Source organism: Colobus angolensis, unplaced genomic scaffold (assembly GCF_000951035.1).
Source record: "Colobus angolensis palliatus isolate OR3802 unplaced genomic scaffold, Cang.pa_1.0 Scaffold273, whole genome shotgun sequence".
In the NCBI taxonomy this organism is placed as follows: Eukaryota; Metazoa; Chordata; class Mammalia; order Primates; family Cercopithecidae; genus Colobus; species Colobus angolensis.
Window position 1 is genome coordinate 1,611,640 of NW_012115966.1, and position 27,614 is coordinate 1,639,253.

Genomic DNA, 27,614 nt, shown 5'->3' on the forward strand with positions numbered 1-27,614 from the left:
TGCGATTCGAGTCCTGCTTCCTGGTGCCTCAGCTGGAACTCCTTTGCAGAAGAACTGCTGTGGCACCCAGAGGTTTGTGCAGAAGCTTTAGTTATGGCCCCAAGTCCCCAGGTATGGGAAGCTTGGCCTCTCCCTCTTCCCTGAGGGGGCTCCACAGAAGCAGAAGTCCCCAATACCTGGCCCCAGGCCTCAGACCCACCCAGGCCACAAAGGGTTTCTGTCTGAGGAGACCCACACTGCTCCCAGGGGCAGCCCTAAAGGGCACTGCAGACAGCGAGGTGCTGCAAATGCCACTCATTGTTTTTCTGCCCCTGCCCATCCTGACCCAGGGCCCCCATGGGAGTCCCTGCTGTGCTCACACTGACTTGAGGAGGGGCCTGTGGGAAGGATGGGCCTGGCCTGAGCTGGGCAGAAATGAGGTGTTGCCTGAACCCCAAGCTAGGGCTGGGGTGAAATATGACTGTGGCCTTCATGGAGCTGGGGGAGGCAACGGGGGTACAGGCTGTGGTATACCAAAAGAAAGTGAATGGCCACGAGATGGAGACCCAGGGAACAGAACCCCAGGACTGCTTCCCATGGGGCCATGGCTGGGCGCTGGCCTCACAGGTATCTGATCCCTGGGCCCCAGCAGCTGGCTACCTGCTGGACTCTCCCAGGGACACACACAGCCCAGGCAGGGAAGGCATCTCCCTAGGAACTGACCCATGGACTCCAGGCCATCCAGGGCAGCGTTGGTTGGGTGGTAATGGGAGAGAAGGCTGAGATCTCCTGGGATAGTTCCAGGGAAGCTAAAGATGGGAGTGCTCCAGCCCTCAGACTCCACAGCACACTCCATCACAGGGCCCAGCACTGGGGCCCTGTGCTCTGCTCACAACGGTCCGAGGCTCACCGACACTCCCCTGCCCCTGCCTCCCCTCCTGCCCTGCTCCCTGGTTTCTGTTTACATCTGACCTCACTGGTTAGACTGAGTTCCCAGAGGGCGTGGGAGCCTGGCCCACCCTGAGTGCCAACAAAGAGTTTTCAATACCATGAAGTGCGGGAAGTGGGCAGGTTCACGACTAGAGATAGACGCAGGTCTCCGTTTCCCATCTTTGCTGAAGCCGGCTAGGTATCCACCAGGGGTCTGGGCACAAGATGGGGTAGAGAAGGAAAGAGAGTAGAAGAGCAAGAATGGGCTGGTACAGGGGTTCCTGCTGGAAGGGACAGCAGTAGGGACAGAATGAGGGCCCTGCCGGAGGGAATCTCAGCCCTCCATGTAATGCCCCACGTGGCTCTGTGCCGCAGTTCCCATCTTCTCTGAAAAGATCCATGTCTTGCTCACAGGCACCACCCAGGCACACAGGATCACACACCTATGGGTGCCACCCATGCTCAGGCACAGCACACACACCAGCCCACAGCTTCCCCCAAGCCTGGAGTCCCCCTCCTGCCAGCCTGTGCCCTCACCACGGAACCCAGACTCTGGGCCATGCATGCTCTCTCCTTCCGGTCCCAGGCCAGTGCCTGATGCTGACCTGTTCCCCAGAGTAGGCACCCAAAAGGCAGAGGGAAGAGGGGGCCACACCCCAAGGCTAGAAGTGGGGAAACAGGGAAGCAGTAGCCTCTAGCTAAGCTGGGGACACCTGTCAGCACAGACACTGCCGCAGGTCCAGGTTGATGCTGAGTGGTTAGTGGCCAGGAGGCCTCCCTACCCCGCCAGAGTCCAAAGAACACAGGCGTGGCTGCCTCTGTAACCTCATCAAAGGCAGGCTCTGCCTGTGGCCACTATCAGAGAAGCCGCTGTCCTTCTGCCACCAGCACCGGACCACCTGCTCCAAGACCAGCCCCCTAGGAGGACCAGGCACCTGATCTTCACTGGCACCCAGGTAAGAGCCTGGCCCCCAGGGAAGATCGGGGCCCAGCCCAGTCACAGAGGATCCCAGGGCAGGTGGGGGCAACTTAGTGGCTTCCCAGGCCAGGTCTCCAGCCTGTTCCCAGCTGCAGCCCAGGGGATCAAGCCCGAGGAGGGGCTTGGGACTCAGCAGCTGGTTGGTGGGCTGGAAAGCAGAGCAAGGTCCAGGTTCCAGAAGGACCTCTGGGATGCTTGCCCCAGCGTCTGGGAGGTGATGGCCTTCCCTGCTCCAAACCCCTACATCTAGGGCTTAAAGGGGGAAACTGGGCTGTCACAGCTCCCCTACCCCTAAGGGGCAAGGCAGGCCAAGCCAGCCCCCTCTTCCCTTCCTGGGGTAGGGAATCTTTGGAGGCAGCTGTTTCCCCACCTTGACCTACCTACCCACAGGGCCCTACAGGGCCCACCCTGGTGCTGAGGGAGTAGGGAGTGGGGCTGCCCAGGGCCAGACCTCACTTCCTCTTCTGCATGGAGAGCATGGAGAAGCAGGAAGTGTTACAATGGGGGTTGGGGGACGCTGGGAAAGGGGAGCAGGCTTCTAGCCCCGCCTTACCCCTGGAGAGAAAAGGGGTCCTCTCAAACAAGGAAACCAGAGATTCAGCCGTCCCTTCCACATTCCCTTTATTGTTCACTGGCAGTTTATTTCCTTCAACACTGAGTCATCTTATCAGATCCTACGTCGTTTTCATAACAGTCCTAATAAACAAGGGTGTGGGTTGCTCTCTTACATGTTACTCGGGGTATCCCAGTACTTCTGCACAACTGAGGTGTACCATGTAGACATGTGAATACCCACAAACCTCATTCAGATTAACACATACCCTTGACCCGCACAGACTAACCCCACTCCCAGCCGGCACACACACACCACATTTAATTCCACTCCATTTCAACATGTATGCTCTCTAGACTCCCTCCGTGACTGCGCACGGCCCAGTGGCAGAGGCATGTTTACAAACCACTAAAACATGAAGCTTGCAGTCAGACAGATCTGGGTTTGCTCTCTATTAAACACTCGTTTGCGACCTCAGGCCTGTTACCATCTTTGAGCCTCAGAGTCCTCATATGATAAATGGGGACAATACCAGTACATGCCTTGTGAGGTTGTTTTGAGGATTAGAGTGACTGAAGATAAAGCTGTTAAAATAGTGCTAGGCACACGGCACCAAGTAAGTACAAGTGGACGGCAGTGAGGAGGAACTGATAGGATGTTGGTAAGGGGCTTGGCACCAGGCTCACAGCACCGTGGTGGCTGATATGACTATCGTTGCTGGAGAGAAATGTACAAGGTCCAGTGCAGCATTCCAGTGCAGCTGGAATTTAAAGGGTTGGGGCCAGGAGAGGACCTGGGCAGAGGATACAGAGTACAAAAAGCAAAAAGCCAGGAGGCCTGGGGAGCCACTCATGGAGGTCAGCTCACTGGCGAGTCCTGCAGTGCCATCATAAGTACACACACGCATGCATGCAGTCTTCCCAGAGGGTCTACAGCTGAAGAGCCAGTATCAGTATCCTCTCAGTTTGCAGAACTGTAACAGGGTTGAACAAGAGGGCCTCCTCTGGCAGAGTCAGCTACAGAACCCTCTGCTCATCCAGCATCTTTCACACCCAGGCCCAAAATAGGATCTGAACACAGGTCCCTATCCATCCAGGTTTCCTGGGCTCCTTGGCATGACCTTTATTGGCCAAACAATGGGGGGTCTGGAGCTTTCCCTGGGGCCCAGCCATGCTGTGGCCTCCCTGGCCCTCCCTTCCCTCAGCCTAGGGCCTCCAGGCTCAGCCAAGATGGAGGGCTCCGCAGTGGAGGACACTGGCTGCAGATGGCTCTGGAAAGGGCCCCTGGAGCCAGGGGCTTTGCATCTGGTCCCAGAGGCCCCCAGTCAGAGCAATAGCAACTGTCCTGTCCTGCTGTGCCTGGTTCCCCTTTCCCCAGCTCTGAAGGCTGCCTCTGGTTCACTTTGGGTTCTAGGGAGCCGTCCTCAGCAACGTCAACATGTCAAGGCCCAGCAGCAGAGCCATTTACTGTAAGCTCCTGGCAGGCCCCTCTCCCCTGCCCTCCCACTGAGCTCCCTCAACGTCCCATCCTCCACTCCCTCTTCCTCACAACAACTGCCCCCAGCAGTTGCCTGAGTCTCACCTCACTCTTCTGCCTGCTTCCCACCACTTGCTCTGTGCCCCTGTAGTGCACCGGAAGGAGTACTCCCAGAACCTCACCTCAGAGCCCACCCTCCTGCAGCACAGGGTGGAGGTGAGTACTTCTGCAGCCCTGGGCAGTGTCCAACTAAACCCAAGTGTTCCTGTATGCCCATTGCCCTGCCAGAACATGGACACCTCACACAAGTCCCTGCCCTGGAAGCCAACAGCCTGTCCCAACCATGTCCCATGGATTCAGATCCAGCAAGCCTGCCAGAGCATCTGCTCAGTGTCGGGGAGTAGGAGGGGTGGTCGGAGTGGGCAAAGCAGGCCTGGCTGGAGGTTAAGCGGATGAGTGTCCTGTCCCCAGACAGGAAGAACTAGCAGCGGGATGGGATAGGAAGCACTCGCAACCACCCACCCACCTACCCTCACCTGTCTCCCAAACCTCTGCTGCCCGAGTCCCCAGGGCACTGCTCCATTGCCCAAGACCTTGCATGACTGGAGGCGGCAGTGTGTGGGGTCTTTGGGCCCTGTGGAGGATTGAAATGGCCACTGTTGGAGAGGGGAGCCACCTCGGCCCAAGCCTCCAGGGTGAGTGTGAGCAGCTCCAAGGCTGCTCCAAGGCTAGAAAGGAGTCTCTGGCTCTGCCAGGGAGGATGACGCAGGCACTACAAGATTTAGGTGCCTGAAGGGCTGTTGACACCAAGGTGAAGGCGAAGCACAGGCTATAAGGATGTGGTGGGGAGTGCAGGCACAGGGTCAGGCTGGAGCTCTGGGGTAGAAGAGCTCCATTGTTAGGACTCCAGTGGAGAACAAGCAGGGAGGGAGCTGGGGAGATGGTCTGGAGGTCCCACAGGGCAGCAGAGGCAGGGCTCCCACAGCCAGCTGAGGAGAGGCCAGGAGGACTCAGTTTCTCTGTAGGGTGAAGGCTGAGAACAGGCTTATTTTAGGCCCAGCAGGCAGAGCAAGAGGAGACATGTTCAGGAGGATGGAGTTTGCTCATGATGCCAGGGTCCCCTGAACATGCTGGTAGTGTGAACACAGGGAGAGGAGCTGGGCCCTGGGCAGGGGTTGGGGGTTAAGGGGCAGGAGGCAGGCTGCATTTTCCCCCCACAAGAAGCCTGGGTGGAAGGGGCCTTGTGAAGGCAGTGTTTGGCTGGCAGAAGGGAGGGGGCTCCTAAAGGAAATTGGATAACAGCAAAAAAACTCCTGAATGGTCAGCCTAGCAGTAGGCAAGGACTTGAGTGGAGACTGAGATCACGATGGATATCTCCAGGCATGAACCAGGGAGAAAGAGACAGGAGTTCTGGGTGAGTGAGGAGGAAGACTGGGCTGAGACTGAGTTCCCAAAGGGAACAAAGGAAGCCAGGGACAGAATCTGAGGGTCCTGTATCCCCTCCAGAGGAGCTATCTGTTGGGTGGCTGGATCGCACATCCACCACCACCCAGCTGCCTCACCTGGCCTGGACTAGTAAAGGCCATGCCTGTCCTTCCTCTAGAGTCCTCAAACCCCTCCTGCAGCCCCTCAGACTCAGACTTGGAGTCCCCATCCCTGGCCCCAGTGCTTCGACACTGGCCCTCACATTGGCCCTGGAAAGTTGCTTTATCTGAAGCCTAGACCCTCCCACCTCAAGGGGGCCAAGGACACGTCTTCTTCCTCTTCTGCTTTTCTCTACCCAGCACGCCTGTGGTCCCCCTCTCTGAGCTTTCTCCCAGTCCTGCCTCTCTCCCTGCAGCACTTGATGACATGCAAGCTGGGGAGTCAGAGAGTCCAGGAGCCCAAGGATGCCTTGCAGAAGCTGTTCGAGATGGATGCGCAGGGCCGGGTGTGGAGCCAAGACTTGATCCTGCAGGTCAGGGATGGCTGGCTGCAGCTGCTGGACATTGAGACCAAGGTCAGCCCTCCCAGCAAACCCAGCCATAGCCAGTGTGGGCTGTGGGGAAGCAAGCACTAGCTCTTGAACTCCACCCTCCATGCCCCAAAGGGCAACCACCCTCCCCAAATACAACACACACCCAGGCCTAGGAAGAGACAGGGGACAGAGGCACAAGAGTCAGGTAGATGACACCCCAGCCCCAAGTCACCAAAGGGCTAGGACGAGCTGGTCAGGAGCTCCCAGAAGCCACACCTGGCTCTTGGTGGCCTCACAATTGACCTCTCCACCTGGCCCAGGAGGAGCTGGACTCTTACCGCCTGAACAGCATCCAGGCCATGAACGTGGCGCTCAACACGTGTTCCTACAACTCCATCCTGTCCATCACCGTGCAGGAGCCAGGCCTGCCAGACACCAGCACTCTGCTCTTCCAGTGCCAGGAAGTGGGGGTGAGTGGTCAGGGGTGATTGGTCAGGGGTGGGGTTCATTGACTATCACCCTACCATACACACACACACGCACACACACACACTGAGCCTGCCTGACTGCTGCTTCCCAGGCAGAGAGACTGAGGACCAGCTTGCAGAAGGCTCTGGAGGAAGAGCTGGAGCAAAGGTAGGCAGCCTCGATCGAGCCCACCTATGGGGCCTCCCAGCTCAGCCTCGGGGGCCAGACCCTGACCCCATATCTTGGGGAACCCAGAAGGTTGTGGCCCAACCAACCTGGGCCTGGACTGAGGAGGAGCTGGGACAGAGGTGGGCATAGGGAAGGGGCTGGGCCCAGGGGGCACTAGAGATTGTCCTTAGAGACTGAGATGGGACCCGAGAGGGCCCAGAGGGTAGGCAGATGAGGCAGGGTGGAGTCAGGGGTGGGTCCAGAAGGAGACCAGGGAGCAGGGGGTAGGACTCCCGGAGAGAGGTGATGGTGCCCCTGGGTCCTGGAGCAGAAGTGTAGGGAGGGCGTCTCTCCCAAGAACCTTGTCAAAGATGTGACCCCTACCATGTCCTCAGCAGACCCCAACTTGGAGGCCTTCACCCAGGCCAGGACAGATGGAGGGGGCCTCCTATGGAAAGGCCACTCCCTATGGAGCAGGCACTCTATCTGGAGCGGGGGCTCCCTCCAGAACAGCCCCACCAGAGGACCCTAGAGCATAGTAAGTTTGAGGCATGGGGGCAGGTGGAGGAGAAAGTTTTGATAAAAAGTCAAAGATCTAAGATCTAGATCCATGATCCCCTTACATTGCAGGCCTCCCGCCATCCCCAAGGCCCCTGCCACACCACCCCAGTGCCCGAGAACCAAGTGTCTTTACTCTGCCTCCTCCAAGGCGGCCCTCTTCCCCTGAGGACCCAGAGAGGGATGAGGTAACTGCAGGTGGTCTCGAGTTTGCTGAGGCTTTCTGGGCCTGGGAAAAGGAAGGACACCAACCCTCCCTCTTTTTCTAGGAGGCCAGGGTCCCAGGATGACCAGGGCCTGGGCCAGGAGGCCAGAGAAGCTTGTTTATACTCCAGGCCGGGCCTGAGGCTGGGGCTTGTGGTGGGGAGGGGTGCGGGAGGCATGCTGGGAGGTCTAGAGCAGGCCCAACTGCCCATTCAAGGCCATGCGTTGTTTGGGGCCCAGGAAGTGCTGAACCATGTCCTAAGGGACATTGAGCTGTTCATGGGAAAGCTGGAGAAGGTCCAGGCAAAAACCAGCAGGAAGAAGAAGAAATTTGGGAAAAAAAGCAAGGACCAGGGAGGTGAGTACTGAGGGCCAGGGGAGAGGAAGAGGGGTGTCTTGGGGTGATCTGTGGCCCACTGCCTTGCCGCTTCTCCCAGGTCTCACCCAGGCACAGTACATTGACTGCTTCCAGAAAATCAAGTACAGCTTCAACCTCCTGGTAGGTGGCTCCCCACAAGTTCACCAGGCCTCTCCTCTTCCCCTTCCTCCCCACTAATCCTCTGCTCTCTGGACTCAACCATCCCAAGCTTTTTTCTTCTCCATCTACTCCCCCTAGAACCTCCCCTCCTCTCTTGGGACTTGTGGGAAGTGCCAGCCTTCTAGCCAAGGCATAAAACAATTATGGTGCAATGGTGAAGATGGGGTGGGGTGAAGGGTGGTGACAGGCATTGCCCTGTGTCCCCAGGGAAGGCTAGCCACCTGGCTGCAGGAGACAAGTGCCCCTGAGCTCGTGCACATCCTCTTCAAATCCCTAAACTTCGTGAGTCAAGGGAGGACAGGGTGGTGAAGAGGGACAGGCTGAAGTCAAGAAAGAGTAGAGGGAGGAAAGGAGGCTGGTGGAGGGGGACGGGGGAGCAGGGGCCAGGGTGGAACTAGATGGGCTGGGGTGAGAGCCAAGGACACCAAGGCTCCAAGGGAGATAGGAAGGAGCAGCAGGCCCAAGGCAGATGGGGACACTTGCAAGAGTTAACATCCTACCATTGCAAAAGTGGGAAGCCAGGGACTCTGGGCGTTTCCCACCCTCACTGGGCCCTGTGGGAGCCTAGGCTTCCTGACATTTTCCATCTCTCCCCTAGATCCTGGCCAAGTGCCCTGAGGCTGGCCTAGCAGCCCAAGTGATCTCACCCCTCCTCACCCCTAAAGCCATCAACCTGCTACAGTCCTGTCTAAGCCCACCTGAGAGTAAACTTTGGATGGGGTTGGGCCTGGCCTGGACCACTAGCCGGTGAGTGAAGACAAGGCCTGAACTGAATTGGGGGTCAGGGGCATGGAAGCATCAGGCAGGACATCAGAGGTGGCCAGGCTCTATGTTGCCACAAACCAGAAACGTTTCAGAGCTACTCGGGGGACTCTACACAGAGCTCCCAACTTCTTATTTGGCTATGTGCAAACAGTTTATTAACATAAGAAAAGTGCACATTTGCCATCACCCACTACTGAAACATGTTATCTCAGAAAAAAGAACAGTTTTTCCCAAGAAAAGGGAGATGGCAACCTTCTACTAAAATATTTTCTCATTTTTGTCAAGGACAAAGTGAAAACTTTATCTCAATCCAGCCCCAGATTTAAGAATTACTGATGTAAGAGATGCTGCAAATGTAATATCAGTAAGACTTGGCAACCAATGAGCCAGGGGTTAAGAAAGAAAGAGATACTCCCTGCAGGGGTAACTGTGAGATGGGCAGCTGGACAAAAAAGGCAAAGGAGGCCAGTGCGGTGGCTCATGCCTGTAATCCCAGCACTCTAGGAGGCTGAGGTGGGCGGATCACCTGAGGTCAGGAGTTCGAGACCATCCTGGCCAACATGGTGAAACCCCATCTCTACCAAATATACAAAATTAGCTGGGTGTAGTGGTGCATGCCTTGGAGGAGCTACTTGGGAGGCTGAGGCAGGGGAATCACTTGAACCCAGGAGGCGGAGGTTGCAGTGAGCTGAGATCGCCCCGCTGCACTCCAGCCTAGGCAACAGGAGGGAAACTCCATCTCAAAAAAACAAAACAAACCAAAAAGCCAAACGGATGAGAGCCAGGGGAGTGGGAGGAACCAGCTTGGGCACGCTGATCTGAGGCATTCTTGGAATGTTCCGCAGAGGCCTGGTGGCTGGGCAGCTGAGAGGGGATGCACGGAAGTGATGGCTGGAGGCACAGCTACTGGGGAGCACTCCAGAGGGAGCCCCTGAACATACCTTGACAAGCATAGTTTGCTCTACTCCATGAAAGGAGAGGCAAGGGCCTTGGCAAACTTCTACATGGCGAATGCAAAAAGGGTTAAGAAGGCAGAAGAGTTAAGGAGAACCTGAAGAGCAGAGGGATGAAAACCAAGAGAAAAGGCTTTAGAAAAGCAGAAAAGCCAACAGGGAAATGAATCTTTCCTTGGAGTTATTTGCCTAATAACCACTTTTATTTTGTTTGAGACAAGATCTCGCTCTGCCACTCAGGCTGGAGTGCAGTGGTGTGATGATCTCATCTCACTGCAGCCTCCACCTCCTGGCTCCAGCAATCCTCCTACCTCACCTTCTTGAATAGCTGGGACCACGGTGTGCCACCTGTGTGCCACCACCACGTCTGGCTATTTTTTGTATTTTTTTGTAGAGATGGGGTTTCACCATGTTGCTCAGGCTGGTCTTGAACTCCTGAGCTCAAGGGATCCGCTCACCTCGGCTTCCCAAAGTGCTGAGATTACAGGCATGAGCCACCGCACCCCACCATGACCGTTCTTTTCAGTTCAGCCCCATTTACAAAATTTTGTGTCCAGTTTGTCTGAAGACATGAATTATAGTTCAAAACTATCTATTTTTTATTATGGTATAATATACACAGCATGAAATTAACCATTTTTATCATTTTAACCATTTTAAGTGTATAATTCAGTGGCATTACGTTCATTAACAATGTGTGCCACCAGCACCATTATCTACAGTATTTTAAGAACTTTTTCATCATCCCAAACAGAAATTCTGTACCCATTAAACAATAATTCCCCATTACCCACTCCTCAGCCCTTGGAAACCTCTATTCTACTTTCTGTCTCTATGAGAAATATGTTGCCTGTTCTAGGAACCTCATATAAGTGAAATCATACAATATTCGTCCTGCTGTATGTGGCTTGTTTCACTTAAAATAATGTCTTCACAATTCATCCATGTTGTAGTATCTATCAGAACTGCCTTCATCTTTATAGCTGAATAATACCCCGTTGTTATGACGATGACACATTTTGTTCATTCATCCATTGATGGACACGTGGGTTGTTTCCACCCATAACAATCTATTTTTATGCACTCTCTGTGCAGTCACTAAAATGAAATTACTTATCAGTTCTGGACCTCCCATCTCATACCAGTGTTCCCTTGTCCAAAACCCTGGGACTAAGAGTACCTGAATAAGCCAGTCTCACAGCTCTTGGGGCTGTGCTGGGCTCCCACTGTCTGTGGGAATAGCTCTGGTATCTGTCTAGCACTAGCAGGAGAGGAAAACAGAGGTTCTACAATAGACTCAAACAAGAGGGCCTCAAATTCTTTCATTCAGCCACTTGAACATTGAATAATCATGTCAAACACATCATTTTGTATTTCAAAACCCAGCCTTACTTCTGCAATTTCAGTCGTTAGAAAAACAGATTAGCACATGTTATTTTTCAAATACCCACAAAGATGCAAAACGACTTCAGTATTCATAAAATTATGTACAATTGATGAATACTTCTAAATGTAATATTAAGTCAGATGTGCCCTTAGATGTTTTCTAATTTCTTAACATAACCAGAAATAAATGAAAGACAGAAACATAGAAAATAGAATACCTAGAGAAATGTAAAAACCCTCAAAAGAGTTGAATTTCAGGCAAATTATATTTAGATAACTTGATTTTTGGCAAATTGACCCAAAGCTATAAGTAACACTAAATGTTGTGGTCATCCAGAAGGACAGAGACCATACAAGGCCATTGGATTTGTCAATCAGGATTTTAAATGGACTGGTTTCAATAAAGTAATGGCAGAAGTAGAAACCACGTTGCAGGAATAATGAAAGCAACAGAGACAAGAATATATAGGCAGAGGATATAGGCATATTCTCAAAAAATTTGGTAAGAAGAAAGTAATAGGATGACAGCTTATAAGGAGTAGTATTAGGGTCAAGACCCAAGCATGTTTCTAAGGCACAGAAGGAACCAATTAAAAAGATTCAGAAGAGGGAATCATTCCTTTGTTCCCGTTGAATAAACACTTAATAGCTGCCTCCTGTGTATCAGCCACTGTACTAGGGGTACAGCCCCCAGGGAGATCTATATATAGTAAGAAACAAAGAGAAAAGAATCATGAGCAATGGAGTGTGAGAAGAGCAATAACCCAGGGATGTACCAAGTTCAGCAGAATATTTACTTCTGCCCCAGTGAAGCAAGGAGGAGAAATTCTTCAAGGAAATGAATGGGCATTCCCTGGACAGACAAGAGGAAAATATTCCAAGCAAGGCAAGCCTGAAGGCCACAAACAGCATGGTCCTCCTGGGCCCTGTGCAGTGGGAGAGGGGGAGGCTGAGAGGCAAGGACCAGCCCATCCCAGAGTCAATGGGAGCAGCTCAGCTGCAGTCTACTCACAAGGTAGAAATTCACAAACAACTTAGCTAGAAAGAAAAGGATCTGCTGCCAGGAAACTAAAAACAGCCTAGAAAAATACTGCACGAGCCCCCTGGGGTGTTGACCAGCCCAAAAGCTCTTGTAGTTCCACTACTTCAATCCAAACACCCAATCAGGGCAATGAAGCGTCCATCATGTTCTTTCGGAGGTGGTGTATCTCTACCTCACGGGCAGAGGTGAGGCTGGCCCCCAGACACCTGCTCCGTGGGATGTGTCCAGGCTTAGCTGTTTGCTCCTTTGTGGGTGTCGGGGACTTTCATCTGTGCACATGACCATGTCACCTATTAACCAAAAGATTCCTGAGGCTAGGCCCTGTCATCCCCTCCCTCTCCACATCCCACAGCCTGGCATCAGAGTTCACAGAGTGGATGTGAACTCAGCTTTGTTTCTCTCTTCAGGGCCGACTGGACAGGCGATGAGCCGCTGCCCTACCAACCCACATTTTCAGATGACTGGCAACTTCCAGAGCCCTCCAGCCAAGTAAGGGGAGCTTGGCACAGAGCCCTAGCCACAGCCCTAGTCCCTGGCTAGTTTCTGCCCTCCCCATCCAAACCATGGTCACACAACTGGTGTGACCTAACACTGGCAAGCCAGCAAATTCCATGGAAACTCCAAAGTCACCACCAGACTGCAAACAGGAGATATTTGGGGAGACTCTCAGGGCTGGGACATAGGCTCAATTTCTGAGGCCCCATCTCCAAGTGGTGGGTGGGTGGGTTCATGTGGGCACCTGTATCTGTATACTGGAGGAGACAGGAAAAGGGATAGGAGGCAGCTGTGTGTGAGCTGCTTATGCCTGTGGTCAGATACCCCAGCTCCATCCCACTATGCTGGCTGCCTCCTTCTCTGACTCACTCTCTGTTCTGTCCCTTACAGGCACCCTTAGGATACCAGGCCCCTGTTTCCCCTCGGTATGCTTTGGGCTTAGTAGGGACCGTGTGGTCCTAGGGAGGGAGGGACGGGGCTGTTCCTTTGGATCTCTGGCTCTCTACATCTCAAGAGAGCCAACAGGGTCTCTTTTAGCCAGACAACCATGTACAAGGACATCCCTCTCCTACCTTGGGAGAAAAACAGTGTTCTACCCTCCTAGGCTCCCATAGCTTCTTCTCATGATACTACCCACACATGTTTCTGATCTCCTAAACTCCAGTATAAAGTGCTTAGGGCAGAGCTCAGATGTAGAAAATTCCACTCCGGGAAATGTCTTCAGAAATCAAGGACATTTCAGATGCCTCCTGCCTGCAGAAAGCCCCACTCCAAGCCCCACCTAACATTGACCTGCCAGCAAACTCTAAAGAAACCCAAAAGTCACCATCAGGCTGCAGGCAGGAGATACCTGGGGGGACTCTCAGGGCTGGGATATAGGCTCAATTTCTGAGGCCCCATTCTCCAGCCATCCTGACTCTGTTTCTTAGGAAGGGAAGTCACAGGTTAGGGAGCACCTCACACTTTCCTCAGGAGAAGACACACAACGATGACCCTCAGCCTGGGGACCCCAACTCCAGACCCTCCAGCCCCAAACCTGTCCAGTCAGCCCTGAAAATGCAAGTCTTGTATGAGTTTGAAGCTAGGAACCCACGGGAACTGACTGTGGTCCAAGGAGAAGAGCTGGAGGTGAGGCTTGGGCCAGAGGCTAGAAAAGGAGGTGGTGGTTGGTGGGAGCTACAGGCAGCCAAGGGTGGGTGGTCCAGGGAGGGGGCTACCAAGGTGGGTGGCCTAGAGAGGGAGAAGGAGGGTAGGAAAGGGCCGGAGGGAGAAAGCCTTGTGTGGGGAGGGCAGGCTGGCTGGACAGAGGCTCAGGGGACTGAGGTGGTGACTCTTGGCAGGTTCTGGATCATAGCAAGCGGTGGTGGCTGGTGAAGAACGAAGCGGGACAGAGCGGCTACATTCCCAGCAACATCCTGGAGCCCCTACAGTCGGGGACCTCTGGGACCCAGGACCGGTCACCCTCTCGGGTACTACCCAGCCTGGACTATCCAGAGCCCTAAGTCCTGAGTTGGAGGTGGGGGTGAGGAAGATTCAGTGGCAAGTGGAGGAGATAGTCTTGGTTTGATTTAAACCATATTATTGCATGCTTAGTGTGTGCCAACTTTGTCATGGGGCCAGAGCAGAGAATAAGACCAGCTCCCTGCCAGACCAGAAAGCCACAGAGTAAGAGAATTGATCTGATGGGAACCTAGAGAAGGGACCCAGATGTTAGGGGCTGTGGTTGACTGTGAGATGAGATGGACTCTGACCCCTGGTTCCCCCTGATTCTAGGTTCCAATGCTTCGACTTAGCTCGAGGCCTGAAGAGGTCACAGCCTGGCTGCAGGCAGAGAACTTCTCCATTGTGTGAGTGCCTGGCCCTACCGGATGTGGAGGGAGAAACGTTATAAAGGGCTAACCAAGGAAACCCAGAGACCCAGAACATACAACCTGGCCTACATTGTACATGACCCCCACCCAGCACTGTCTCTGCTGAGTTAGAGGACACAGCAGAGGCGTGTTCAAGCCTAGACTAGAGATTAAGTGGGGAACCCTGCTGTGGCAAAGGCAGCAAGGATCAGGGGAGTGGACTCGGGAAGAACCCCAGCTGCCAGCTCAGTCGCCCCTCCCCAGCCAGAAGATTCTCTCCCAGAGCACTTCTTCCAAGCCTGGAAGTTCTGAAATTGGCTGAAGCCAAATGCTGACTGTACTCCTTCACTCCCAGACAGCCTACTCCATGAATTTTTCTGTAACCCCAACCTCCAAGCCCAAAGAGCCCCTTTTCTATCCAAATGCTCAGGCCTAGAGTGCTTCCAGCGCACCACTGATGGCTTTTGCCGTTTTGTTCGCAGCACGGTGAGGACACTCGGGTCCCTGACGGGGAGCCAGCTACTTCACATGAGACCTGGGGAGCTACAGATGCTGTGTCCACAGGAGGCCCCACGAGTCCTGTCCCGGCTGGAGGCTGTCAGAAGGATGCTGGGGGTGAGGACACCCTGGGGTCCTGACACCCATTGGGACTGTCTGGTGCTCCCGGGTGAGAGAGAGTGCGAAGTTGACAGGCCTCCCGGCCCAGCCCTGGGGCAGAACTGAGTGTGGCGGGTGCTGGGCACACGATATTCCCCCAGGGGCTTAGCTTCATGCATTCAGGCTTACCTTGAGGCTCCAAGCTTGTTGGTGGCACAAGCTCTGCAGATCCCTCACCCGCCACCAGCCTCATCTGAATCTTTTTCTTTCCTCAGATAAGCCCTTAGGCACCAGCTTAGATACCTCCAAGAACCAGGCCCTGCTGATGCAAGATGGCAGATCTGATACCCATTAGAGCCCCGAGAATTCCTCTTCTGGATCCCAGTTTACAGCAAACCCCACACCGCAGCTCATACAGCAAAAACAATGGACAGGCCCAGAGGCTGAAGTAAACAGTGCCCCTTCTGGCTGTGTTGGAGCCTCCCCAGTAACCACCTATTTATTTTATCTCTTTCCCAAATCTGGAGCATTTATGCCTAGGCTTGTCAAGAATCTGTTCAGTCCCCCTCCTTCTCAACAAAAGCATCTTCAAGCTTGTCATGTGCCTCCCTTGCGGCTTCTTCTGGGCCTGAGGGAGACCAAAGGCAGGGAGACAGGAAGGGCTGGGACACTTGGCATGAAAACGGCAGCAAGCCTACATCCATCACTGAGCCAGATTGCTTGAATGTGAGTGGACATTCACACAGCAACCTGGAGCCGGGAATCAGAATTTAAGAATCATGGTCCAAGCTCTCCTGACTCTCTTTCCAAACAAACTCCAAAATAAAGCTATGCTCACCATCTTTTTCGCACACACATCTCTCAGTATATTCCAAGGCACCCAGCACAGCTGCAGGCACACCACTTCACAGTAGCAAAGAGCACAAGGACCGACAGCTGTGGGCTTTGGTCAGTTGCACCAGCTGGCTGGGTGAACTCCAGCAAGTCATTCCACTCTTGGGGACCCTGTTTTCTCAACGGTTAAGCAGAGTCTGGACTGTCCATAGCTTTGTATATTTTTTAGTAAAAGTAGCTTTCTTTAACCTCAAAGGAGTCCCCTCTCTACATACCAGTAGCTATACTTGTATTGATTTAGTCAACAGATAAGGCCCAAAGTACTTATGGATTTGAGGGTTCTTAAGATGGTCCCTTAAATCTCTCTTAGCTGAATTTGTCCATGACCCTAACATTGTCTGGGCCCCAAACTGCTCTATTTTTAGACTGCCTATGTCATTCCCTGAAGTTCCTGGCCTCAGAAAATCATCTCTCATAGCTGTTAACAGAATAGGAAAGCAACAATTTTCCCTCACAAAAGAGAGAAAAGGTGAGACCCTTTGGGTGTGACTTGTCAAGGGCAAAAGTTACCCAGAAAAGTTAATTTCTTGGGATGAGGGAGGAGGTATTAACCCATCACCCTCCATTGCCTCCCAGAGCTAAAGGAGCCTAAAAGCAGGGAAACTGTTCATGACCAGAAAAAAGTGTTTTCACCTGGTGTTCCCCAGACTTCCCAAGAAGACTGCCATGCAGCGAGAGTCTGTTCAGATGGCCAAGTGCAGGGAAACTAGCACCAACTGTGTTATTAGACAGATCTAGGTCTGAATCCCAGACCATCTGTGGGACCTCAAGCTTAGAGGAGCAACTCCCCTAACCGCTCCAGGAAGTTTCTTCTTCTAGAAAATGGGCATAACACCTACTTCCTAAAGTTGTTGTGCAGCTTAAATTGGAATAAATTAGCTAACATACATAAACACTTAAATATTGCCTGGCATATGATAGGTACTCAATAAATGCTCATCTTAAACCTCAGGTGAATTTGTGACTGGCCTTTTGCTTTCTTGGGAATGAGAGGCACAGGCATTATAAATTTCACCTGTCCCTGTGGTTTGTACTCTTTTCCTCTCTTCTGTTTAGCAAAATGCCCTTTTTAAAAGTCCCAACCTTGCTTCAGTTGAACTGATGGGCAAATGTGATTTCCCACACCCAAGCTAGGGGATCTAGGAGCTCAGAGTGCCCTGAGGGCTGTGCTGCGGAGGCCCGGCCAGAACCCTCAGAGCTGCTCAGGACTCCTTCCTCTGTCACTCCTCCACAGTCAACTAGAACCCTATCTCTCCCGAGTTGACCCTGCTACAAATCTGTGCCCCGTTTCATTTGCATGGGCCCTGCTGAAATTCAGAAGCTTAATTCTTCCCATGACTATAGGGGCCTCCTGCAGGTCTCTTGCTCTGTCAAGGTCAAAACCCCTACTTTCCTAAATTCAACCATTGATTCTCCATCTTCATCTTACTTGAAGATGTCAGCCACACTTGACACAGTTGATCACTTCTCCCTTTAAACATCTTCACTTGGCTTCCGAGGCCCTTTGTTTTCCTCCTACCTCCCTGGCCATTCCTTTTCAGACTACTTTGCTGGTTCGCCCTCATTTTTCCCTAATCTTTACATGTTGATATGCCAGAGCACCTCAAACCCTTAGACCTCATCTCTGCTACTCATGCTCCCATGGTGATCTCATTTAGTCTCTGGTTTCAAACGTAATCTACAGAGTGATCACTCCTGTACTTGCTGTTTCCCTTTTCCTGGAGTTCTCCCTGCCTCCTGCAGGTAGGAAGTGATTCAAGATAAGAGATGGAGAGAGCTCTTCTGGCCAGGATAGAGGGTGATTCTGAGAAGGCTTCAAGGAATAGGTGAGCTTTTGAGCAAGGCTACTTGAGGAAGGGTAGGCCGTGGACATTAGGGTGCAGGCAGGAGCAGAGCAAACATGCTTGTAAAAGGAACAGCAATTATTCTGTTTTATATTTATATCAGCCCATGGTGGCCCCTACAGCAGAGTGGCTTGATCTCTCACCTCCTTCAGGTCTTTGTTTAAAGATTAACTTCTTCATGAGGCCTTCTATGAACATATCCTTTAAAAACACAAATCCCCTTCCTACTAGGACTCCCCCAATTCCCATCCTGAGACCCCCCTCTTCTCGATTTTATCTTTCTCTATAGGATGTGTATCACCATCTGACTTACTACATATTTACTATATATTAGTTTATTTATTCCCCATTAGAATGTAAACTTCCTGAGGGCAGGCATTCTGTCTGTTGAGTTCAATTCTGTATCCCCAGTACCTAAAACAGTGCCTGTCCATAACAGGCATGTTAAACATTGAGTGAACGAAAAATGGTAGTACCTTTCCTCCTCCAGTCCATGCTACACAAACAGGCAAGATTAATTTCCCTAAATGCGTGAGCATTAGGAAGGGGGAGGGGTTGGAGAAGGAGGAAATTATAATAAGGAAACTATAAACTACTTAAGCCTATAAAACAAAGGTAGGAAACATTCAAGATAAGGGACCTCTTCTGGCCAGGATAGAGGTTGGTTCTGAGAAGACTTCAAGAAGGCAGACATTTGAGCAAGGCTGCTGAGGAAGGATAGGCTGTGGATATTAGGCTGCAGGCAGGAGGATCACAGGGCAAACACTCCAAGGCGGGAAATGCAAGTGTGTGTAGAAGGAACAGCAAGCATTTTTAGGTTGGGCTGGCTTATGAAGTTGTGACGGGCTGACGGCGAGATAGGACTGGAAAAGCATGTTGGGGTCAGGTTGCAGAGGTCCTTGACTGACAGAGAGGGGAGCTTGGTCTGTGGGGAATCCTCTGCTCTGTGTGGTCAGAGGCTGGTCCGACTCTCCGGCCTTGCCCCAGTCTCCCTATCCCTCATTCCAGCCCCGGCTGGCTCGGTAAAAACGGCGCGAATCTCGCTCTCCCTGGGTAACTAGAGTCCCAACTGCCTGGCTAGTGTTGCTTTTCGCGTCTTCACTGACACCATTAATGAATAAAGTCTGGCTCCCACCCGTGGGGAAGGGAGGAGCCTCAACCTCCGGTCCGCTTGGTCGCCTGCAGCGCTCCCGCCCGTATCCCGCCTCGAGTTGCGAGGCCCTGAACCCCAACACCGACAGAAGTCGCGCCTGCGCACGGCCCTGTGGGGCCGCGGAGGGAGGGGACGGAGAACGGGGCGGAGGCGGAGTCAGGACTCGCGCTGGGCCCGCGGAAGGGTTTCCGCCCAGGCTCGGAAATCCTTGAATATGTCGTGCGAGTCGTCTATGGTTTTGGGGTACTGGGATGTTCGTGGGGTGAGTGCCGTCTCAACGGTAGAACCGCTCGGTCAAAGAGACGGACGCGGAGACGGCGGGTCTCTGGGTTCCCGGTCTCCAGTAGGAGCAGCTCTACGCGGAAGCATTTTCGAGCTTCCGAGTCACAGACGTCGACCCCTGCCCAGCCTCTGGGATGGCGGGCCCTGTGGGGAGAGGCCGAGGAGACCACGCCGGGGCCGGGCTTGGGGGCTAGCTTAACCACCGCCCCGGCAGGATGCAGGGACTCGGCAGCCCCGGAGCCGGGGACGTTAGCGGGCGGGCGTTAGGAATGGGTGGGAGCTGCGCAGTCGCTGAACCGCTGTTTCCCCCAGCTGGCGCACGCCATCCGCCTGCTCCTGGAGTTCACCGATACCTCCTACAAGGAGAAACGATACACGTGTGGTGAAGGTAATGCCGCTCTGCGTGCCCGTGTAGCCAAGCTGGCCCTCCACCTGCCCAGGTCTTCTTATGCCCAGAGGGTGGTGGCGTCTCGCCAAGGCCGAGTGGGACGTCTGCCCCAGTCTGGATGAATAGCGACACATCCTTTATCTGGAACTGGGGGTTCTCTCTTTAACATAGCCCAACCGCATCTTAATGCTTAACCAAATAGGGCTCAGAGGCTCAATGGTTATGCTTTTGGGGCCCGGGAGTTTGAGGTATTGGGGACCAAGTCATTTCTTTAGATCTTTCGCTCTTGTCAGGTGAGGTATTAAGGAGGTTGGGTCCCACTTAATTCTGGCTCTTACAGCTCCTGACTATGATCGAAGCCAATGGCTGGATGTCAAATTCAAGCTGGACCTGGACTTTCCTAATGTAAGTCAGGCAGAAGGGAAAGCCTTCAAGTGTATCCAAACTTGCCTCTTTCCTGCCTGGAAGGATGCAAAATAAGGGATCTTAACCTGGATAGAATAAATAGAATTCAGGGGTCCTTGAACTGGATGGATATGTATTTTCTTTCTTTCTTTTTTTTTTTTTTTTTTTTTGAGACGGAGTCTCACTCTGTCGCCAGGGCTGGAGTGCAGTGGCCGGATCTCAGCTCATTGCAAGCTCCGCCTCCCGGGTTCACGCCATTCTCCTGCCTCAGCCTCCCGAGTGGCTGGGACTACAGGCGTCCGCCACCTCGCCCGGCTAGTTTTTTGTATTTTTTTTTAGTAGAGACGGGATTTCACCGGGTTAGCCAGGATAGTCTCGATCTCCTGACCTCGTGATCCGCCCATCTCGGCCTCCCAAAGTGCTGGGATTACAGGTTTGAGCCACCGCGCCCGGCCTGGATATGTATTTTCATTCCCATTAACCACTAGCAAAAGTGATTTCCTTTTATTGTGAAGAGAGACAATAAGTGACGTTGGTTATTAGCCATGTCTGTCACTTTGTCACTAGTAGAAATCAGGTATTTTCTTTTGTGTGTGTTTTTTGTTCTTTTGTTTTGAGACAGGGTGTCTGTTGCTTAGGCTGGAGTGCAGTGGCACAATCGCAGCTCACTGCAGCCTCAACGTCCCAGGCTCAAGCAGTCCTCCCACCTCAGCCTCCCAAGGAGCTGGGACTACAGGCACAGACCACCATGCCCATCTAATTTTCGTATTTTTGTTAGAGATGGGGTTTTGCCATGTTACGCAGGCCGATCCTGAACTCCTGGGCTCAAACAATCCTCCCACCTCGGCCTTCCAAAGTGTTGGGATTATAGGCGTAAGCCACTGTGCCCAGCCTGAAATCAGGTAGTTTTATATTCTGTTAAATGCATTGCAGATATTTTAAGTGATATTTATATACGTGTAAATAAATATATACATATAATGTTATTTACTTTGAGACTATGTTAGTCATTACATCTGCTTACTATTTAATGCATTAATAGGCATGTTACGCTATTTGAATTTTTAAAAATATTTTTTGATTGTATAAATTATCTATTTTGCTTCATGCATTTAACAACTTTTTCTGAGAAAAGGTCCATGGCATGTACATACACCCACATATACACACACTAATTTAAGAACCCCTGTCTAGAATCTCGTGAACCCAGTTGCTACCTTCTACTTATTTTCTTTTTTCTGCTAACGCAGCATCTTCTCTTTCTTGTTCACTGCCCTGCAAGTGTACTTTTCCCCAGGAGAGAGAGGTAGGGAATCAAGAGAGAGGTAGGTTGTTCATCTGGCCTGTCCTTTTCCTTTCAGCTGCCCTACCTCATGGATGGGAAGAACAAGATCACCCAGAGCAATGCCATCTTGCGCTACATCGCTCGCAAGCACAACATGTGTGAGTGGGGTAGGGCTGGGGAGGGACCCCAGGCTGGTAGTTTGTCTGAGAGTGGACAATGCCAAGGGTGATTTGTTATCATTTGGCCTACAGGTGGTGAGACTGAGGAAGAAAAGATTCGAGTGGACATCGTAGAGAACCAAGTAATGGATTTCCGCACACAACTGATAAGGCTCTGTTACAGCTCTGAGCATGTGAGTTTCTTTAGCATACATCTGCTGAATGGAGTATCAGAAAAAGGGGTATTTAGGAACCCAAGGGTTATCTCTGTTCCATTCTGCTGCTGCTACCTTCCCACCAACCCAGATTATTAGAATAAGAAACAGAACTTATAATTTTTGGTTTGTTTTGTCGTGTAATTCTGGTTCTGGTGCCTCTTCTTTCCAAACTCCTCCTTCCCACCCTGCCATCCTCAAGTGAAGGCAATGAGAAGCCACCTAGAGAAGGGGCTACTAAATGTCCATCACTGGCCTATGCCCTGATTAACTACAAAGGTGATCACCACTATTCCTCATTCTGTTTTTTCCTCTCAGGAAAAACTGAAGCCTCAGTACTTGGAAGAGCTACCTGGACAACTGAAACAATTCTCCATGTTTCTGGGGAAATTCTCATGGTTTGCAGGGGAAAAGGTAGGAAGAAGGGAAAAGAAGAGCACACCTTCTATCTCTGCAGGCTACTACTCCTCAGATCCAAGCATCTTACTGCTTTTCTTCTAGCTCACCTTTGTGGATTTTCTCACCTATGATATCTTGGATCAGAACCGTATATTTGAGCCCAAGTGCCTGGATGAGTTCCCAAACCTGAAGGCTTTTATGTGCCGTTTTGAGGTGATGTTTCCTGCACCTTTCTCTTATAAAAACACTCACAGGCTTCCCTGGGCCCTGTAGGATCCCGTTGTGGTGGATTCTTGCCTGGCTTTTGCCTAAAGGGATCAATGGTTGGACACCTCTAGACCTTTAAGTCTTGGGAAAAGTCTGACTTCTACACCTTGAAGGCACTGTCTACAAAAAGTGGAGGAGGTAGACATAGGCAACATGTGAATGTTGCTGTTTTGGTATGCATCTATTGGACTGGGTTGGGGTCTTTATAAGATTTGGTGTATTTTCCTTTCAGGCTTTGGAGAAAATCGCTGCCTATATACAGTCTGATCAGTTCTTCAAGATGCCCATCAACAACAAGATGGCCCACTGGGGCAACAAGCCTGTATGCTGAGCAGGAGGTGGACTTGCAGAGCTTGTTTTGTTTCATCCTGTCCCTAAGGGGTCAGCACTTTTTCTTTGCTCTTTTCAATAAATAGCATTTAGGTTACTGGTGTCCAGCTGAATTTCTCTTGGGTATAAAGGCTAAAAGGGAAAAAGAATATGTGGAGAATCATCAAGATATGAATTGAATCACTGCAACACTGGCATCCCCCTACTCCCCAACTGAGTTCAAGTGCTGTAGGTTCATGCCCAAGCCTTGAGAGTGGGTACTAGAAAAAGAGATTGCACAGTTAGAGAGAGCAGGTGTGTTAAATGGGACTGGAGTCCCTGTGAAGACTGGGTGAGGATAACACAAGTAAAACTGTGGTGCTGATGGACTTAACTGGAGTTCAAAAACCATCCTGTGTACACATGGGAGTTTAGTGTGATAAAGGTAGTATTTCAAACTGGTGGGCTGGCCAGTAGAGTTGGGACAATTGCTTACTCATTAAAAATAATAGACCCCCACTTGACACTATTCACTAAAATCTGGAATTTAAGGCCCAACATTAAACACAGAGCTGTTGAAGTATTTGATGAAAATGTAAGAATTTTTGTGACCATGGGGTAGGAGAAGTTTCTTTAAAGACACAAAAAGAAAAAACTATAGGCTGCTTTGCCTGTGGAGTAGCATTCTTTATTCTTTTACTTTTTTAAACAATAACAAAATCACAAAGGAAAGATTTACCAATTGAATAGGGTCAAATTCTACAACTTTTCCTAAGGCACACACAATAAATGACGAGACAAAAAGCACTAGTATAAAGATTATATAAAGACCTGTAAATCATTAAGACAACTGAGTTCTTAAAAATGGACAAAATCAATGAATAATTTATAAAGTAGAAATGTGGCCAAAAACATCTAAAAGATGCTTATAATGCAAGGAACTATAAATTACAACAGTGAGAAACCATATTTCCTTCTATCCGATGAATAAAAAGTTTCTAAAGTGTTGGCAAGGCTTGGGAAAGTGATATGCATTTCCTGCTGGTCAACTTGTAAATTAGTATAGCTACTTTGGAGGACAATTTAGCAACATCTGCTAAAATTTAAATCATATCTTATGACCCAACAATTCCATGCTATAAAAACTCATCCATGGCTGGGCTTGGTGGCTTACACCTGTAATCCCAGCACTTTGGGAGGCTGAGGTGGGAGGATCACGAGGTCAAGAGATTGAGACCATCCTGGCCAACATGGTGAAACCCCATTTCTACTAAAAATACAAAAATTAGCTGGGCATAGTGGCATGTGCCTATAGTCCCAGCTACTCAGGAGGCTGAGGCAGGAGAATTGCTTGAATCCAGGAGGTAGAGTTTGCAGTGAGCTGAGATCACGCCACTGCACTCCAGCCTGGCTACAGAGCGAGACTCTGCCTCAAAAAAAAAAAAAAAAAAACTCATTCAAAGAGGCAAATACTAAGATGTTCACTGTGGCATTGTTTGTAATGACAGATGAGCAGAAAGCATGTAAATACCTGTCAATACTATGGAGTACCACGTGGCAGTGGAAGAATGAGACTGAACTGTGTGAACTAACATGAAAAGATCCCCAAAACAGGCCAGGTGTGGTTGCTCACAGCTGTAATAACCACACTTTCAGAGGCTGAGGTGGGAGGATCACTTGAGGCCAGGAGTTTAAGACCAGCCTGGGCAACATAGTGAGACCCCTGTCTCCCAAAAAAAATTTTTTTAGCCGGGCACAGTTGCTCATGCATAGTCCCAGCTACTCAGGAGGCTGAGGTGGGAGGATCGCTTGAGCCCAGGAATTTGAAGCTGCAGTGAGCTGTGTTCTTGCCACTGCACTCCAACCTGGGTGACTGAGCAAGACGCTATCTCTTAAAAAAATAAAAAAGATCTCCAGGCATAGAGAAGAGTCTGGAGGGAAACACCAAACTCATAACAGGCTTACTGTAGGCAAGTGGGATAAAGGCCCAGACTCCATGGTGGAAGGTAAAGGGCATTTGAAGGGGTGGCCTGCCCCTCCACACCTGTGGGTGCTTCTCGTTAGGTGGAACAAGAGACTTGAGAAAAGGAAATAATACACAGAGACAAAGTATAGAGAAAGAAAAGCGGGACCAAGGGGACCGGCGCTCAGCTTACAGAGGACCCACGCCGGCACCGGCCTCTGAGTTCCCTTAGTATCTATTGATAATTATCTTTACCATCAAAAAGATAAGGGAGTGGCTGGAAAATAGGATCATTGTAGGGAGGAAATCAGCAGTAAGACATATGAACAAAAATCCTTGTAACATGAATAAGTTTAAAGGAAAATGCTGTGCCTTGAGATGCATATGCGAACATCTCCATAAACCTTTTAGCACTATTGCTCCAGCAAGCCCCACCTTATTCCTAAAGGTGGTTTTCTCCTTACTCAGTAAATAAAGCACACAATGGGTTTTACCCGGAGATGTTCCATTGCCCAGGGAGGGGCAGGAATTTTAGCCAGCAAGCTGCCTTCAGGTACTTGTTTAACAAAGACACATCCTGTACAGCCCAATATCCATTAAACTTTGAGTCACCACACCACATGTCTCTTGTAAGGACAAAGTTGGGGGTAGGGTCACAGATTAACAGCATCTCAAATACAGAACTAAATGGAGTCTCTTATGTCTACTTCCTTCTATATAGACACAGTAACAGGCTGATCGCTCTTTCTTTTCCCCACAGGCATTTCCAAGTTAAGGCTAAGACTTGCTTTCCTAACTAAGAGAATGTACTCATGCATTGCTTGTGTAGTAGAAACTAGTTTTAAGAAAAGAAAGCAAACTTAAGAAACACTGACTCCTTTGGAGATGACTTGGCACCACTCTCCGTTCACAAAGCAGAGTCCGAATAGTCTTCAGAGACAGGCCTATAGGCCAGATTGTCATCCCCTATGGACCAGAAGCCAAGGATCTCTCTAGTGATGGTCAGAGGGCCCAAATGGCAGGGACACCTGGTGATGTCAGGAGGAATAGTACAGACAGAAGGTGCTAAGCAGACAATTCAACTGCCATGTTTTGCCACCCCCTGTGAGCAGGGATTAGGTGTTCAGGCCAGTATCTTGGGTGTGGGGAGCCTTTGGCCAGAAGAAGTATAAAGCTCAGAAGTTTTTCATTCTGATAACTATTGATATAATTTTCATAGTGTGAGAGAGTGGTATGCTTTAAGGAAAGGCCTTGTGTATTTAAGGGAGGCCAGAGAAATTGAGGATGTCCCTGGGGCTAGATCGGTGCTATGACCAGAAATCAAAAAGGGAATGCATTATTTATTGCTGTGTAACACTATTGAGAGAGGAGGTAGTTAAGGGATGGATAGGCACATAGAGAGGGAGGGTCTCAGGAGAAGGGATAGAAAGGAATTATGTTCACAAGAACAACCGTGGGACAGCCCCTATACTGCCTCTACAGTTAACAGGAAAAATGTAAGAACTTACCCTTAAGCTAGGATGTCGCTCAGAAGTGACCATCCCAACTTTGGTGCAGGCACAATAAATCAACCTAAATTTCCCTAATTTAACCCAGCTCATTATAATGTCATTAAACATGACATTAGCCTTGTGGTTTTAGCACCCCCATGGGTTTTGCTTAGGCACTCATGGGTAATAACCAAGATGGAGTCACTTTGGCAAACCTTAGGCATGCGCAGCTGTAGTACCCCAAGGAGAAAATGTTACCTCTCCCATCTGGGCAAAACCCACAGAAGACTTCCTGGCTTCTGCCACATAAAAGACACAGAACACAGATGTCTTACTGACAACCTGCTTTCAAGACCCCTGTCTTTGCTGAGAGCTTTCCTTTTTCCCAGTAGATTCTACTCTGCCCTACTCACTTTCCACGTCCATGTGCCTAATTTTTCATGGTCATGGGACAAGAGCCTGAACCTTGCATACTCCAGGGGCAAAGGAAGACTTCTAAACTATTCCCACAGATGTAGCAGCCTAAAACAATACATGTTTATGGTCTCCAAGTTTTGTGGATTAGGAGTCTGGGCACAGCTGAACTGGGTCCTCTGCTCAGGGTCTCATCTGAAAACTACACTCAGTGGGTCAGCCAGAGCTTTGATCTCACCCCCAGGCTCAGTGGGGGAAAGATCTGCCTCCAAGTTTGTGTAATTATTGATAGCATCAGTTCTTTGTTTCCTGTGGGACAGAGGTCCTCCACTTATCATTGGCTGTCAGCTAGAGCCACCTTCAGCTCCTTGCAAAAGGGGCCTCCTCAACATGGCCACCCATTTCACCAAAGCTAGTAAAGGCGTCTCCTGGAAGAAGGAACACTACAGTCCTATGTAATCTAATCACAGCAGTGACATCCCATCACCTGTTCTTATTCTATTAGAAGCAAGTCACTGGCCCCACCCACACTCAAGGGCATGAGTACTAGGAGGTGGGATCATGAGGGCCATCTTAGAGTCTGCTCACCACAAGAGAAGAAGGAAGGAAACAGGAGATTGGTCCTGCAGTCCTATGAGAAAAAAATCCCGGGAAAGACAGATAATAAGAGAAAGCAGCAAGGTAGGGAATGAGCAATTTGCAAGGGAGAAGTTTAAAAAACTCAGGTCTGCAGGTGAAATGTATTTCACATGAATTCCAGATAGATCACATAGGCAAATCACATGTTTCAATTTTTTTAAATTATTATGTTAGTGAAAATCCACTCAACAGTTATGTAAAACCTGGACCTTACTGGCCCAGAAAGCAGGGAACAGGGAACACTGAGAGGAACAGACCCTTTCCACAAGAGAGGTGGATCCCCAGTTCTCAATAAGCTCCCAGTTCTAACTCTAATATGGGCCAAGAAAAGAATGCTGTCACAATGGCTGCCTTCAAGCAAGTGGCAGATGTAGGGGGGTGGCTGGGAGCACATCCAAAGCACAGAGGCACAATAGTGATGGGTTTATACAAGTAGCATCAGAAGGGCTTAAAAGAAAACTTGAAACAGGTGCATTAGATTTGGTGGAGCAGTTCCCCAAAGTGTTAGGAAAACTCATTTGTATTCATTGTTGCAGGTTGAGCAACTGGGCATTTCTAATTGAGAAAGAAATAGCTTATGTGATTAAAGGAAAGTTTGTTTTAGAGTTGTT

The 27,614-nt window shown here is 50.5% G+C and overlaps 2 protein-coding genes and 1 long non-coding RNA gene across 7 annotated transcripts; all 3 read left to right on the forward strand.

Annotated features, from left to right (window-relative positions):
- Window positions 1–1,660: 1,660 nt before the first annotated feature.
- On the forward strand, window positions 1,661–15,496 carry EPS8L3 (EPS8-like 3). Of its 4 annotated transcripts, none has more exons than XM_011948093.1 (19): window positions 1,661–1,865; window positions 3,855–3,909; window positions 4,069–4,133; window positions 5,758–5,916; window positions 6,195–6,344; window positions 6,455–6,510; window positions 6,906–7,048; window positions 7,141–7,256; window positions 7,513–7,630; window positions 7,710–7,771; window positions 8,018–8,092; window positions 8,409–8,557; window positions 12,364–12,445; window positions 12,842–12,876; window positions 13,381–13,579; window positions 13,792–13,920; window positions 14,225–14,298; window positions 14,784–14,916; window positions 15,174–15,496. In XM_011948093.1, exons 2-19 carry the CDS (start codon window positions 3,879–3,881, stop codon window positions 15,183–15,185), a joined length of 1,788 nt encoding a protein of 595 aa, XP_011803483.1. In that variant the 5' UTR covers window positions 1,661–1,865; window positions 3,855–3,878; the 3' UTR covers window positions 15,186–15,496. The 4 variants fall into 4 exon arrangements, with proteins under 4 accessions (XP_011803483.1, XP_011803484.1, XP_011803485.1 ...); XM_011948094.1 differs by having other exon boundaries at window positions 6,909–7,048; XM_011948095.1 differs by having other exon boundaries at window positions 6,909–7,048; window positions 13,471–13,579.
- A 3,486-nt stretch (window positions 15,497–18,982) lies between these two features.
- On the forward strand, window positions 18,983–23,082 carry GSTM3 (glutathione S-transferase mu 3 (brain)). Of its 2 annotated transcripts, XM_011948091.1 has the most exons (8): window positions 18,983–19,051; window positions 19,384–19,459; window positions 19,800–19,864; window positions 21,226–21,307; window positions 21,401–21,501; window positions 21,841–21,936; window positions 22,024–22,134; window positions 22,421–23,082. In XM_011948091.1, the coding sequence occupies exons 1-8, from the start codon at window positions 19,004–19,006 to the stop codon at window positions 22,517–22,519; spliced, it is 678 nt and encodes a 225-aa protein (XP_011803481.1). In that variant the 5' UTR covers window positions 18,983–19,003; the 3' UTR covers window positions 22,520–23,082. The 2 variants fall into 2 exon arrangements, with proteins under 2 accessions (XP_011803481.1, XP_011803482.1); XM_011948092.1 differs by lacking the exon at window positions 19,384–19,459 and having other exon boundaries at window positions 18,990–19,051.
- Window positions 23,083–24,071: 989 nt separating this feature from the next.
- On the forward strand, window positions 24,072–26,367 carry LOC105516055. The gene is made up of 2 exons (XR_001002432.1): window positions 24,072–24,510; window positions 25,221–26,367. It is a non-coding gene; the product is annotated as an uncharacterized LOC105516055 (long non-coding RNA).
- The last annotated feature ends 1,247 nt before the right edge of the window (window positions 26,368–27,614 follow it).